Source organism: Rhinolophus ferrumequinum, chromosome 3, assembly GCF_004115265.2.
Source record: "Rhinolophus ferrumequinum isolate MPI-CBG mRhiFer1 chromosome 3, mRhiFer1_v1.p, whole genome shotgun sequence".
Classification (NCBI taxonomy): domain Eukaryota; kingdom Metazoa; phylum Chordata; class Mammalia; order Chiroptera; family Rhinolophidae; genus Rhinolophus; species Rhinolophus ferrumequinum.
Window position 1 is genome coordinate 91102356 of NC_046286.1, and position 14799 is coordinate 91117154.

Below are 14799 nucleotides of genomic sequence, written 5' to 3' on the forward strand. Positions count from 1 at the left end.
AATTTTTATGATTCTTCACAATAGATCACACTTTTTATTAACTTAGTTATCAGTCCTGATCTGGTCATATAAGAGAAGTTTTACTCCGTTTATATAAAATGGGAACTACAGAATATGCTAATTGGTATCAGAAAGAATAATTTATCTGGGAAAATTTGAATTAGACTTACTTTTCCAGTTAACAGGGCAAGGTATTTGCTGTCATCTGAGAAAAGAAATGGATGAACAGAGATGTACACAGTTCTTTCCTTGGCTGACCCTGTGTGAGTTGGCACAACCAAGTGCCAGTAGTACCAGTTTGAAATCTAGTGTCCTAAAGTTGCATTTGGGCAATTGGTGTAGCAAAAATACTACTGCTGATAATAATGATAATAATAATAAGAATAACAATAATAAAAAATTCAAGGTGTTTGAAGAGGAGAGTACTATCGGCTAAACATGCTCAATTAGTCTTACTTTATAAAATAATAGAAGAGATAATTGTTAGTAATAAAATGAAAATATATCTTGAATATAAATATCACCTAGAAATATTTCTACAAATCAAAAGGATAAAGTGGATAGAAAATAGAAATTTAACCTTTGGTGCAATTATTTTTAATTAAGAAAAACCCTAGCACGTGTTAATAGAATGTAGAAATAGTTTTTATACCTGAATGTGAATTTGTATACAAAGTGCTATAGTTTTATTAAATCCTATGAAATTTTATTTTTAGATTTTGCTTTGTATTTATTATTATTCATTAAGTAGTGAAGCATGTAGCTTAGTATAGCAGCCTGTTAAAATGGCTAACTTCTCATTTCAAGTTTATGAAGGTAACAGGCATATAACAGTGCCTGACAGTAAGGTCTGTAAGTATTTGGGTTTTTTCGTTTTGTTTTGTTCTTTAGTAAACTCTGGAGCCAGAATATTTATACAGATTTCATTCCTGCTACTTTCTAATTGTGTGACTTGGGGCAAGTTACTTAATTTATCTATGCTACAGTTTCCTTATTCTTCATAGGTTATGAGGATTAAATGAGTAATATATAAAACATGTTTAATGCCCAGCACAGAAAAACGCCATGTGTTTGCTGTGTAATTATATGCAGAATCATAGAAAATTGCATTCTAATCTGTATTTAAGCTTATTGTAAAAGATGAATACATTCATTAGTGACATAACATCATTCCACAATTAGAACCATAGTTATGTGGCTCTTCAATATATATATTTTTTATTTCAGTATGTAAGTATAGTTGGTATACAGCCTTATACTGGTTATATTAGTTTAAGGTGTACAATCTAGCGATCTAGTGTTTCTATACCTTACAATGTGGTCGGTCACCTCACTAATTCTAGTAATTTCCTGTCACCATGCAAACTTATCACAATATTATTGACTATATTGCCCTTCTCCTTTTCACCCATCCCCCTACCCCCTACCCTTTGATCTGTATCTATGAGTCTGTTTTTGTTTTGTCTTTAGATTCCATATATAAGTGAAACTATATGGTATTTGTCTTTCTTTGCCTGATTTATTTCACTTAGCATGCATAATACTGTCTAAATCCATCCATGTTGTCACAAATGGCAAGCTTTTATTCTTTTTTCTTGCTGCATAATATTCCATTGTGTAGGTGTATCTATGTGTGTATATATATATATGTATATATATATATGACATGTATATACATATGAATACACACACACACAAATATATATCATCTTTATTCATTCATCTGTCAGTGAATACACGGGTTGCTTCCGTATCTTGCTTATGTTAATACTGCAGTGAACATAGGGATGCATATATCTTTTCGAATTAGTGTTTTTGTTTTCTTTGGATAAATAATAATGGAGTAATGACAGTATCTTCAAGTGGTGTTGGGAAAACTGCATACATACATGCAAAAAAAGTAAAACTGGAAAACTGTGTTATACCATATACCAAAGTAAACTCAAAATGGAATAAATGTAAGGCCTGGAACTGTAAAACTCCTAGAAGAAACCATAGGAAGTAAACTATCTGACATACCTTTTTGGACATACTCCCTTGAGCAGGAGAAACAAAAGGAAAGATGAACACTTGGAACTACATCAAACTAAAAAGCTTCTGTGCAGCAAAGGAAACCATTAACAAAACAAAAAGGCAACTCAATGAATGGAAGAATATATTTGTAAATGATGCATTCGATAAGGGGTTCACATCCAAAATATATAAGAAAAACATACAACTCAATAACAAAAAAAAATAAACAATCTGATTGAAAAATGTCATGAAAAGACATTTCTCCAAAGAACACATATCAGATATATGAAAAGATGCTCACCATCACTAACAATCAGGGAAATGCAAATCAAAACCACAGTGAGATACCACTTCACGAAACCTGTCAGAATGGCTGTTACCAAAAAGTCAACAACATGTTGACAGGGATATGGAAAAAAAGGGAATCCCTATGCACTATTGGTGGAATTGCAAATTGGTGCAGCTCCTATGGAAAATAATATGGAGGTTCCTCAAAAAACTAAAAATGGTTATACCATACAACTCAGCAGTTCTTCTTCATTATATATTTTTAGCCTAAACTAATTTAAAAATGAGACTACTGGAATAAAAAATGCCAGTAAAAAGATTATTGTTTCTAAAAGCAGTATTCAAAAATGGCATTTTTCTAGTTTTTCACATTTGTTTGCCGACTTGGGCAAAATTGGATGCTCTGCCTTTTTTCCGTTTTTTATTTTAAGTGAGAGAAAAACAACTTGGCCAGAGTAAAGTATATTAAATGCATATTATCTTGATTCTGAATATTGCTGTTTTTAATACTTTTTTTCCCATAAAAGGAGCAGTTTTCTTATTTCTTTTAGACCTCTAATCATTCAGTGTTCCAATTTTCAACAGAAACCAGCTGATTAGCTTGATGTCTAATAAACCTACCGAAATCTCGACCTCAAATAGCATGTACTGAATATCAGGTCATTGGAATATTTATTAGTCTATTATATAATTTACTAATTTCTATCAATAGCCTACACATACCGTAAACTCCTTAATGAACTTAATGACAGCTTTGGTCGTCCAGGAGTAGAATGTTATTGCCAGCACGACAGTGGAGCTGCGGTAATCCAGCTCCAGTTCCTGATTAACGAGGTTAGTGAATTGCTTTAATCTCTCATATTTACATACGAAATAGGGCCAAATCTTGTCTTTCAGATTTCTTTCATGCATTCACATTTAAATGTTTGAACAAAAACGAATTTCTTACAGATCAGCGATTATAGTAATTCACTTTAAGACATCATCATGGACAGCTGCGTAAATAATGTAAGATGTTTCTCAAAACGGTGTTGCAAATACAGGGGTATAAGGTAAATATTTTTGGTACAGGGTACTCTATTTAAATTTTATTTCAGGGATCTTCAAAGTTATTAACATATAAAAATCTATATTAAGATAGTTTTTAAAGAGGAAGCTTATAAATTATAAAATGTACTTCTCTGATGAGTTTTGAAATACAACCAGGAAACCAAAATCCATTAGAAACTGGTTATTGTCCAAAGTTCTTGTTGTATCACTTATTTGGTGAAGTAATTGATGACGCCTTTCTTTTTGGAAAGAGCTCGAGAAGCCCCATTTTATCAGCACAATACACCGTGTGTTTGCAGGTTTTAAAAAAGTACAAGCAGCTCTGAGAATAGGTGTTTACTGCAAGTAGTGACAGGCAGGAAAAGCTGGTCATAGAAGGAAGAAAGAAATCACTCTAGAAAAGTCTCTGCTGTCCTTAGATGTGAGGCTAGTTTGTGGACATTCTTTTTGCCCTTAAGCCCTTGGGTTCCATGGAGTAGATTCTTAAACGTGTGTGAGAGAAAAAAATGACTCAATACCTCTGGGTTTTGATAAATGTTTTGTTCATGTCAGATTTAAGAGAGGCATCGTGGGTGTAAAGAGCTAAAGATGATAATAGAAAACATTCAGCAAAAGTATGATGCCAATAATACATAATTGTGCAGGTTTTTCAGGGTCAAAGGGAGCATTTAAAAAAAAAAGCTTCAGTGTTCTCTGTAGAACTGTTTAATAGGCATGTTTAAAAAATCAAAATATAGAAAGTTGTTGAACCCATATATGAGAACTCGAGATTATTTTTACTGATTTAATTTTTTTAAAATTATGAAATAATTAGACTGGCAGTTAGTTTCAAAATAAAGAAGTCCTGTGTACCCTTCCCTCCTTTTCCCCCATAGTAACATTTTATGTAATAATAGTACAATGTCATACCAGGAGAATGACATAAGCACAGTACTATTAACTAGACTGCAGACCTTATTTAAATTTCACCACCTGTTTCTACATTCATTCACTGTGCGTGTGTGTGTGTGTGTGTGTATGTGTAGTTTCCTGCAATTCTATCACATATATAGATTCACGTAATGACCACCACTAACAAGATACAGCTTAGTTGCACCACTGGAAATGAATGTCCTCAGGCTACCCCTTTATAATCACACTCCCTGCTCTCAGTCCCTAATCCCTGGCAACCACTAATCTAGTCTCCGTCTTTATTCTTGTGTTAAGATTATTTTTTAAAGGAGTACATGAGCCAAGGTAAATAACATTGCAAATTGATTACCTATATACCTAAATTTAGAAATCTTGTAGTTTATGCTGCCGTTATTCATATTATAGGACTCTCTTCTCATCAATAGGATTTATTACAGAGTTCTTTGAAATGACTATTTTACATGCTTGAGTTACATTTAAGTACTTAAAAATAACATTACTGTTTGAAAAAATTCTTAGTAAAATATGAATATTAAATGGACAGCTATGGAAATCTGACAGGTGGAGGTAGCTGTTTGTGTTCAGTTTAGGAAATCTACGTATATACAGCTGAAGGCACCACCAGAGCAGGAGGTCAGCAGTTACTGCCATTTTGGATCTCCATCTTCTCTTCTTCCTTGAGATTTTAATATGGGGCAAACATCTTCAGAAAGAAGATGACGTGATTTGAAATTACAGTGGAAATAAGAATGAAGAGTACAAATCTTTGATAATCTAAATCCTCTGACTTTCTCTGCTTCAAAGTGATATAGATAAGAGTATGCTTTCTAGTGAAAGGGAGGATATGTGGACTTCATGTATATCTGCTTTCATTAGTCATTTTGTAGGAATAAGAGTTATACAGCAGAGTAGCCATCAGAATTTTGAAGGTAGAAAGGACTTGGAGAGATCATTTAGTGTAAATTTTGCCTTCAGAGTGGTTTTAATTTTCTTGGATAAATGAGAAGCTCTCTTATTTTAAGAGGGAGATTTTAAGATTTCTTATAATAATCTAAACTGAAATTAATATAAAGTCTCATATTGCATCTTTTGTCTTGTTCTCTCAGTGTAGAAGAATATCTTACTCTTTTGAGGAAAAACATTCATGTGTCTTAATAAATTAACCTTAGTCTAGAGATTTTTAATTCTGTTTGCATATCAGAATCGCTTCTGGAAATTTTTAAAATACACCTGCATAGGTTCTCGCCCTGAAAATTCTGATTTGTCAAGTTAGGGATGTAGCTGAGACCCTGCATGATTCTCACAAACTGCTAGAGATTATCTTCTCCATACTTAATTGTATTTAATATCAGATGTTTTAACTTTCTAAATTAATCATATTAATCAACCCTTTGGACATTGAAGTTATAGTGTGCTGAATGCTGTCTTTATTTTCCATGTATTTTAGTAGTAGAATTTTGATCTAGGCATAGTACACCCATAAGGATTTGTCTTAAGCCAAATAAAATGGGAAGGTTACTTCATATCATATTTTGCTCTTTTAGTGAAAGTGAAGGAAGTATGTACAATAGTGACCAAGTAACTTATAGTCTGACCTCTAATTTTACATTACTAGTAATCAACCATAATATCCAACTGACCCTAGTATACTTTTAGTTTATAAGATATTAAGTTATACTTTAAATTACTGAAGAATTTAAAACATTTTTTATACATGCATATGCACACAAACACTTTTATATCTACTGTTTAGAATTTGGGTTTGATAAATGTTTCTCAGTACTAAATCTATTGGCATAAAGTTTCAAAATTTAGGAAGGACATTTTTTGGCAGGTCCTTACCAGCTTTAATGTTTGTAAACTATGTTCTGTATAAAATATATGACACTTTATTTTTAAGGGAGCTCTTGTGAGTGCCTTGGCTGATGACACCTTACATTTATGGAATTTACGTCAGAAGAGACCTGCCATACTACATTCACTTAAATTTTGCAGAGAAAGGTAAGAATCTCTTATTTATCTTATATATATATGATGTTTGCTATTCTGTTTTGAAACATTTTCTTTGAATTTTATTCTTTGATTTTATTTTTTTTGTAATGGACTTTATGCACAATCTGAAAAATAATTAAAATGTTAAAGGATATCCAGTGAAAAACAAATTTCCTTCCTTTCCAGACATATCTTCCATTCCAGAGGCAACCACATTAATTTCTTTTGTGTCCTTTGAGTAATCCTTGCAGTCTGTGTACACAAGCAAAAATCTCCGTATAGTTCCTTTTTTGTATTAAAGGGAAGGCATTGTATATTCTTTGTGTTGTTTAAATGGCTTTAGTTGAATCACAATTCTAGGAGAGGGGCAAAGGGGAAGAGGCGTTCATGGAAGGAGGGAGAGGTGAAACAGGGGAGGAATAGGAAGCCAAAAGTCAAGGTTCAGTTATTTTCTACCTGCTGGGAATAGGGCCAGCCTCTCAACTTACTGGGAGAGTTCCTCAGTGTACTTGCCAGTAGGATCTCAGGGGGAGCCCTGCATCAGCCTCAAATGCAAGTAGAGCAGGTGGAGATGGTGTCTGGCATCTGAGGACCAGGGCACATCCTCTTGTTGTCAGTCTCACACCACCTGCTGGAAATGTAAGTATAGGTGTTGCCAGAGTAGTTTTCAACTTGGCTTGATTTTGCGTGCCCCACCCCAGAGGGCGTTTGACAATGTCTGGAGACAGTTTTTGTTGTCACAATTGGGGGTGAGGGGTAAGCAGTGCTCCTGGCATCTAGTGGATAAAGGCCAGGGATTCTGTGAACATGTTACAATGCAAAAGACAGTGCCCATAACGAAGAATTACGTGGTCTAAAATATCAAGTGTCAAAGTTATGAAACCCTGGGCTCTAGCACATCAAAATGATGTTATTTGGTCAGTGTAGTGGTATAGAAGTTCTCCTAAAACCACCACCCACTACAGGGATTCTGCCAGGAGGTAAAATTCTGGCAGAAGAATACCTCTGGTACTTTGTTTGCCTGTGGCATGTCCATATTCCTCACTGGGACACAGGAATGTGGCAGAATGTAGTCCAAGTGCACAAACATACACTGCAGGTTATCATGGCAGATCTTCACAGAGAGAGGATCCAACCTCAAAGAGTTCCAGATTCAGGAGCTGATGATGGTGGTCAGGTATAGAAGAAGTTGCATCTATGGTATCTGTAAGGATGGTCTCCAAGAAATCCTGGTATAACTGTAAATCAGAGTGTTAGAATAAAGAAAAACTGTTTATTTCTGTGATTCACAGCTCTTTCATTTGATGATAGATATGTCTAGGTTTAGAGAATAAAATAAGCATGCATGGATCCTATACTAATGATTAAGAAAATACAATTATCTCATGGGATACATTAATAATCAAAATTTCATATTAACAGTTATCAATGAAGCATTAATGTCCAAAGTCCTCTTAAGAAAAAAACTGTTTGACAAATAAAATAATTCATTCAGATATCAGCACAGCAGTGACAGAACAGTTTTGTTGCCTATAAGGTGCTTCAGGAACTAACTGCTTTCCTGGCATCATATTTTTTCAGTAGCATATATAAATTAATGTAGAAACAAATTTATTCCATTATATTCTTATTATAATATTACATAAATAGTGTGCTTTGCTTATAATTTGCTCAGTATGCACATGAATAGGGCATAGCTGTAAGAGAGTATTTGGCTAGATGCCAGCACTCAAACAATCTATACAGGTCCTCTTTTGAATTAATTCACTGTACATATTTAACAAGAAAAAAATTAATCATAATATTGAAATAACTCATAGACCTAGGATTACAGGGTTGTAGTAATTGCATCATATCAGCAAAAATTTTTCTTTGAAAGCAGCTTAATGAAAAGTGTATAAGCATTAGACATGAGAGCAATTTGGTGGGATGAATTTCAGGACTAGAACACAGAAATGGAATATCAGGCCTATTATGAAGACAGACAAAGGGATCTACTACTCTGCACTTAATTCTAAATTACAAAGAGAACTGGTTGGTGATATGGAAATGATGAGTCACCTTGGAAATTCTAAGTATAGAGAACCATGTACTGAGACAAAATTTAAAAAGAAAAAGGAAAAAAAAAGATTCTGTATTTGAGGAAAGACTGTTGCAATTTGTTGACCTTCAGATTAAAAGGAAAAATGGTCGAGAAATGTTGGATAACTTTCTTGAATAAAATTATCCATAATGACTGAGAAATTCTGGCAGGGAAATTGGGAGAGACATTCAAAGAAAGTGGTCTGGTTGCACAAAGACCTTAAAATGTACTCAGGTATAAAAGTTATGTGGAAGGAGGGATTACATCAACAAAGGTAACTGTAAGAGCAATTTAGCTGTACCAGTGAGCAACATGAGCTAAGACTTGTGAAAAATAATAAAGAAAAATAATGAAAACACTTTATTTTTTCATGCTTAGGGCTAGAAAGTTAAGTAGATTTATGGTAGGTAGAGTTAGGGCATATCTTATCCCTCTAACTGTATTAGTGCAATACTGTTTCAGACAAATTATGTCTTAGACTGCTGAAAGTACTGTACCATTAGTGGTTGGCCTAGGAGTGGGAGTAGTGCTTCAAATTTGGAAATGAAAAAAATACATTTTTAGAACGTAAATTAAGTTTAGTTCACCAAACATTGGGTGCCTTCTGTGTGTCAGGAATTATGTGAAATGTTGAGATAACAAAGATGAATAAATTGCTTGAATAGCTTATGTTAAAGCAGAGACCCAGACGTATAACCATAATACAGTATGGATGAATGACATTTTAGAAGTTTGTGTTAAAAATACATGATAGAATAATTAATACAATCTTTTAAAACTTTTTTTGTTTGTTTTGTTTTTAATATTCTGACTTCCTTTAAAAGAAGACAAAAACTAGTAATCAGGAAAATGCAAACTAAACCCACAACCAGATACCATTTTTCATCCATCAGCATGGCTAAAATATTGGCTTGAATGTAACACAGTTGTAACTTCTCATAATTTACTGGTGGGAGATTTAAATATTTAATCACTTAGGAAAAATTTTTGGTAGTAACCACATCCATCATGACTCAATACTTCTTCCACTCCTACCCATATACCTGTGGTAGGCAGAATTCTAAGATGGGTCCCAAAATTTCTCCCTGGTGTACACACGTCTACTCCTCGTTATTCAAACAAACACTCATCTAGGTGAAGACATTTTGTATGTGTAATTGAGGTCAGATTAGTTGACTTTAAGATTAGGTTATCTTCAGTGGGCCTGACTTAATTAATTAAACGGGCCTTTAAAAGGGACTGGACCCTTCCTGACAAAAGGTTCGGAGCGTGAGAGGGATTCAACAAAGGGAGATTCAGTCCTACAATAATGAGAAGCCTGGATGAGTTTGAGAGCTGATTCTTCCCCCAGAGCCTCCTAAAAGGAATGCAGCAATGCAGCCTTGCTGATACCTGGATTTCAGCCTTGTGAGACTGTGAGTAGAGAACCCAGTCTTGCAGTGCCTGGAATTCTGACCTGCAGAAACAGAGAGAATAAGGGATGTTGTCTTAAGCCATGACATTTGTAGTAATTTGTTACACAGCAATAAAAAACCAATACAGATTTTTGTACCTAGAAGTGGGATGCTGCTGTAATAAATACCTAAAAATGTGGAAATCTCTTTGCAACATGGCTGTGGGTAGAGGTTGGAAGAATTTTGAGGAACATGATAGAAAAGCCTGAATTGCCTTGAACTTGAACAGACTGTCACCAGAGGCTCATAGGGACCTCTAAGAGAGGACTCAACCCAGAGCAGTGGTGACTGGGTTTTTGTCTCCATGCAAGAAAGAATTCAAGACCACAAAACAAGACAGATGCAGGAAAGAGAAGGTTATTTATTGAAAATGAAAGCATACACTTGAGACAAAAGTATGGGCGAACTCGAAGAATTGCCCCAAGGAAGTCACAATGGGGAGTATTTATCCCCCCAAGGGCAAGAATTGTTAATGTCCTATTGACATGGTTCTTATCTCCTCCCCTGGATGGGAACCTCCCTTTCCTACTTTTTCTTCCTTATTTGGTTGCTTCAGAGCTGTCATGGTGTCAGATGCATGATGTAAGTCATAGTAACTGCAATGCAAATTATAATATAATGACATTAGAATTAGCTAAAGGTCAGGGCCAGGTCATAGGGATCAGCCTAGCTGCAAGAAACTGGTTCTTGGTTTTCTTCAGCTGCAGGTACTGGATACATTCACTTTGTCACTGGTGTAACCAGTGAAGCACCTCACCTTGTACCTTGGAGGGAGTTGTCAATTTCCCTAGGCCACATATCCTCTATCCGACACTTGACTTAGAGATTGAAGCCAGTGAGAACTTAGCAGGAGAGACGAACATGCTTTTCGAAACTGGAGGAAATGGTTCCTCATTATGTAGTGGCAGAAAGCTTACCAGAAATGTCGCCTACACCATATATAAGTAACTACCTTGGATCATTTGACAAGCTGAGGAGATTTCCAAGGAAAGTGTTGAAGGTGCAACCTGACTTCTTGTGGCTTCATAGTAAAATGCAAGAAGAAAAAATTGGGGGAAGAATTATTAAAGGAGCCAGGACTTGATGATTTGGGGAATTCTCACCTTGATCCAGCTGGCAAAAAGGAGATTGCTTCTGAAAATGTGACAGAAAAACATGAGAGTGTGACTGTATAGTGAGTGTTTTACTAAAAACCCAAAGACCAAAAGAGTATTTAAGTGGTACAAAGAGCTTTATTAAAAGGTCATGGGTGTTCCCCACAGATATTCTCAACCAAACCAGAGAGCTGAAGAGTGGCAGCTCTCAGGCCTCTCAGTAGGAGTCAAGATGAGAAAGGATTACCCCAAAAAGATTTGTGGGTGTAGCTTTTGTCTAATAGAGTAAAACCCAATGAAATTTATTTAAGACCCACAAGTTTCTTCAGAAAAGTGTATAGCAGGAACATTGCTAACTGGGATGAAAGAGCCAGAGAGAGTAGAAAATGAAAGGAGGCTGATAAAAGTATTCAGCTGCAAACACGCGCTGCCTTTCATGAAAAAGGAAGGGTCATTAAAAGGGTGGAGCTGAGAGCCACAGAGGATTCCTAAGTCTTGAAACCTAATTAAGATAAAGGCACATTTGCTCAACTTGATTTCAAAATTGTCATGGACCAGTGACTGCTTTTTACCTTTCACTTTTTCCCATTTCACTTTTTCCCATTTTACAGGAATTTCTATGACTGTTACCCTATGCCTAGCATACCACTGAATGCTGGGAGTGTTGGGGACAGATAATTTGTCTCTAGTTTTATAGATGGAGTTGAATTGTGCCCCAGAGCTATACTTAAGGGTTACACTCAGGACCCTCATTTGCAACAAATTTGGATGATGAGATTTGGGTTTTTTGAGCTGACGACATTTTGAAGAGATTTTGGACTTGAGTTGACTTAATTGGTTGAGTCTGGGGATGATGGGATGGGTGGATGTATTTCCCATTTAGAAGGAATGTGAATCTTTAGAGGCTGTCGGGCTAACCATTAGAGGCAGAATTGTAAGAATGGTCCTCAAGATGTCTGCCCCCCCATACACACACCTCCTAATTATGCAATCAGTTCTAATCAAGGTACTACTGTGAAGGGATTTTGCAGATGTAATTGAGATCCCAAATCATTTGACCTTCATTTAGGGAGTTTTTCTGATTAGTTTTATGCTTGGATTAACTGATTCAAAATGGCAACAAGTGAGTGAAATATCCATGGTTGGTTTGGCTCAATCTCTGGGATTCAGTTTGGTTTAAGCTTCTCCCGAAGTGTATGGGTAACTTGAGAGGAAGATATGGGCACTCTAATGAATATCTGAGTAATGTTTGGAATGAGTGGACTTAGGAATGGATGATATGATAAACAACTAGTGTCCACTACACTTTTCAGTGCCCTCAAAATGAAGGAGAAACTCTTCAATATTTAGCATTCCCTAAAAGGTCTTGCAAGATCTGTGACTCAGTTTCTTATCACCACAATATCATTTCACTATATTTCTCCCTCTCTTTGTGTATTATATTCCAGCCACCCTGTCTTTTCAGTTTTTGAATGAACTATGCTCTCTGCTGCCTGTTTGTATTAGCTGATCTCCCTGCTCAGAAACACTTATGATTCACTTTCCATGGCTAACTTCTGTTCATCTTTAAAGTCTCCTTGTCATTTCTTTTATAGGTTTTTCTATGAATTCCCGAGTCTGTGTTTTGTGCCTATTTTGTATAATCCCAAAGTAGGATGGTCTTTTCCTAAAATAACACATACTATGCTTACTGTAATTGCCTTTGTTACTGTGATTGTGTTCTCAATTAGAATGTAAACCGTATGTATTTTCTTTATTATTTTATTCTCAGCAGCAGTCTTAGTGTCTGACATCTAGTAAAAAAATGTTTGCTAGATTGGTACATAACTGTCTTTGAAGAAACAAGGGAATCTGTCGTCTCTAGAAGAATCCCTGTATGGACTGTGTTGATTATCTGGGAGATCTATTCTAAGAAGGAGAATCTTCAAACGGAAAAACATGAGAGTATTTGCTCCAGGCTGATTTTATATATAATCTTTATTCCTCCCAATAATATGGCCAAAACTAGCTTAGTTGTCTGATTATCCTTGGAGTGCTATTTGGTCTTTCGTCCATAGCGAAGCTTTTAATTTTTTTCAAAAAAGAGTGAGATAGGAGTAAAGAGCTTTGAGTGGTGGATTTTTTTTTTTTTTTTTTAATTAAACTAACATGCCTGGGAGGTATGGCTGACTTCTGTCTGTAATAACTTTACAGTGATTTTTAAGATGGAGGTTAAGGTTTTATTTTTCTTCTTGTCTTACTGTATTAGCAAAAATTTCCAGGACAGTGTTGAATGATACTGCTGATGGCAAGTATCTTTCCTTTAGTTCTGATTTTAATATTGCTTCTAGGGTTTAACTGTTAAGCATAATGTGGGATATTGGTTTTAGATAGAATTTTTTTTCCTGTAAGAGTTGGTTGTTAATTATGGAAGTTAATTTAAATTGAATGCCTTTTTAACATCTATTTAGATTATGTGATTTTTTTCACCTTTTTCCTATTTAATATATGACACTGATAGTTTTCCTAATTTTAAGCATTTTTATTTGCCTGTGAAATTTTTTTGAATAAAGTTGAAAATTGTTAAATGTAAATGTTAATATATTGAGTTCATAAGTGAGATTAGACTATAACTCTTTTATTCTGTTACTGTTAATTTTGGTAACACGGCATGCTTTCTTATAATGAATTGAGTAACCTTTCTGTCTTTCTCTTTCTCCCCGCCTTCCTTCTCTCCCTCCTTCCCTTCCCTTCTTCTTTCCTGTTCTAGGACAAATAGAGAAATTAGTAGAGGAATTATCTTTTTTCTGAATGTTTTCAGAGTATACTTAAACTTTTTAAGACTAGAAATTTTTTCGTACATAATTCTTAAATATGTTCACTTTTATTCATGTTTATTGATCTTTTAGGATTTCCCCTTGAGTAAATTTTATGCTTCAGAACATCATCAATTTCATTAGATTACAAGCTTGTATCCCTCTATATTCTTGTATGCTTACATTTATTTTTATACTATCCAAATTTCCTTTTTCACTTTATTTTATTTACCATATTTCTTACCATATTAATGGTAGATTTCTTACCATATTAATATGATTTGTTAGAAGTTGGTCTATAGAATTGTATTTTAAATGAAATAGTTTGTGAATTTTACTCTTATCTATTATTGACGTCTAATTTATTAATATTGATGTTTATCTCTACTTTTATCAGCTATTTTTGTTTTGACTTTTTGACTTATTAAAGTTAAATTTCATTTAATTTAATTTGCTTAAAAATAAAAACACTTTAGGGCAGTAGGATGAATATGATAAGAGAGACAGTGATAAGGTAAAGCCAGAGGGTGGAGATCTCAGCTTACTAATTATAGAGAGTTTTTTGATGGAGAAGACAGGGGAAAATAAAGCAAAAGAGAGAGAAATAATGATCAAAGGCATAACTGAAGAAAATTTTGTGGCGCTAAAATATCTTAGATTGAAAGGGCTAACTAATACTCAAAGAACTTCTGATATAATTAATACAATTAAATGTAAGTTATATTCTGACATTATCAGTTGTGAAAGGACTCAGAAAATACAACACTTATCTGACATTTGCTTGTCTCAAATACTCATTCTTTCAGACATTTTTAGAAAGCTATTAAATATATGTTTTAGAAGTGTAAAGATAACTATTAGAACGATAGGAAAATATGTACTATTAAAACCTTTAGAGGAGGAAAAGAAGAAATTAAGAAAATAAATGGAAGTCAAGAAAAGAGGTAAAATGATAGAAAAAGGGTGGCTAAATAAGATGGAAAAACCAAGTTTATATCAATAGTCAAAAGTATTATAAATATACTAAATTTACTAAAATTTTGACATATTTCAATTTGAATTAAAAACAAAATACAACCTTGAACTGTTTATAAACTGTTGAACTGTTTATAAAAGAT

At 34.4% G+C, this 14799-nt stretch overlaps 1 protein-coding gene across 4 annotated transcripts in view; it reads left to right on the forward strand.

The window, feature by feature from the left end:
* The window catches only part of STXBP5 (syntaxin binding protein 5), a 163678-nt gene that overhangs the window by 26025 nt on the left and 122854 nt on the right, over window positions 1–14799 (forward strand). For all 4 annotated transcript variants that reach the window (XM_033098940.1, XM_033098931.1, XM_033098951.1 and 1 more), the window contains exons 3-4: window positions 3054–3135; window positions 6164–6264. In XM_033098940.1, the coding sequence (XP_032954831.1) occupies window positions 3054–3135; window positions 6164–6264 (183 nt within the window). The remainder of the gene's footprint in view (window positions 1–3053; window positions 3136–6163; window positions 6265–14799) is intronic.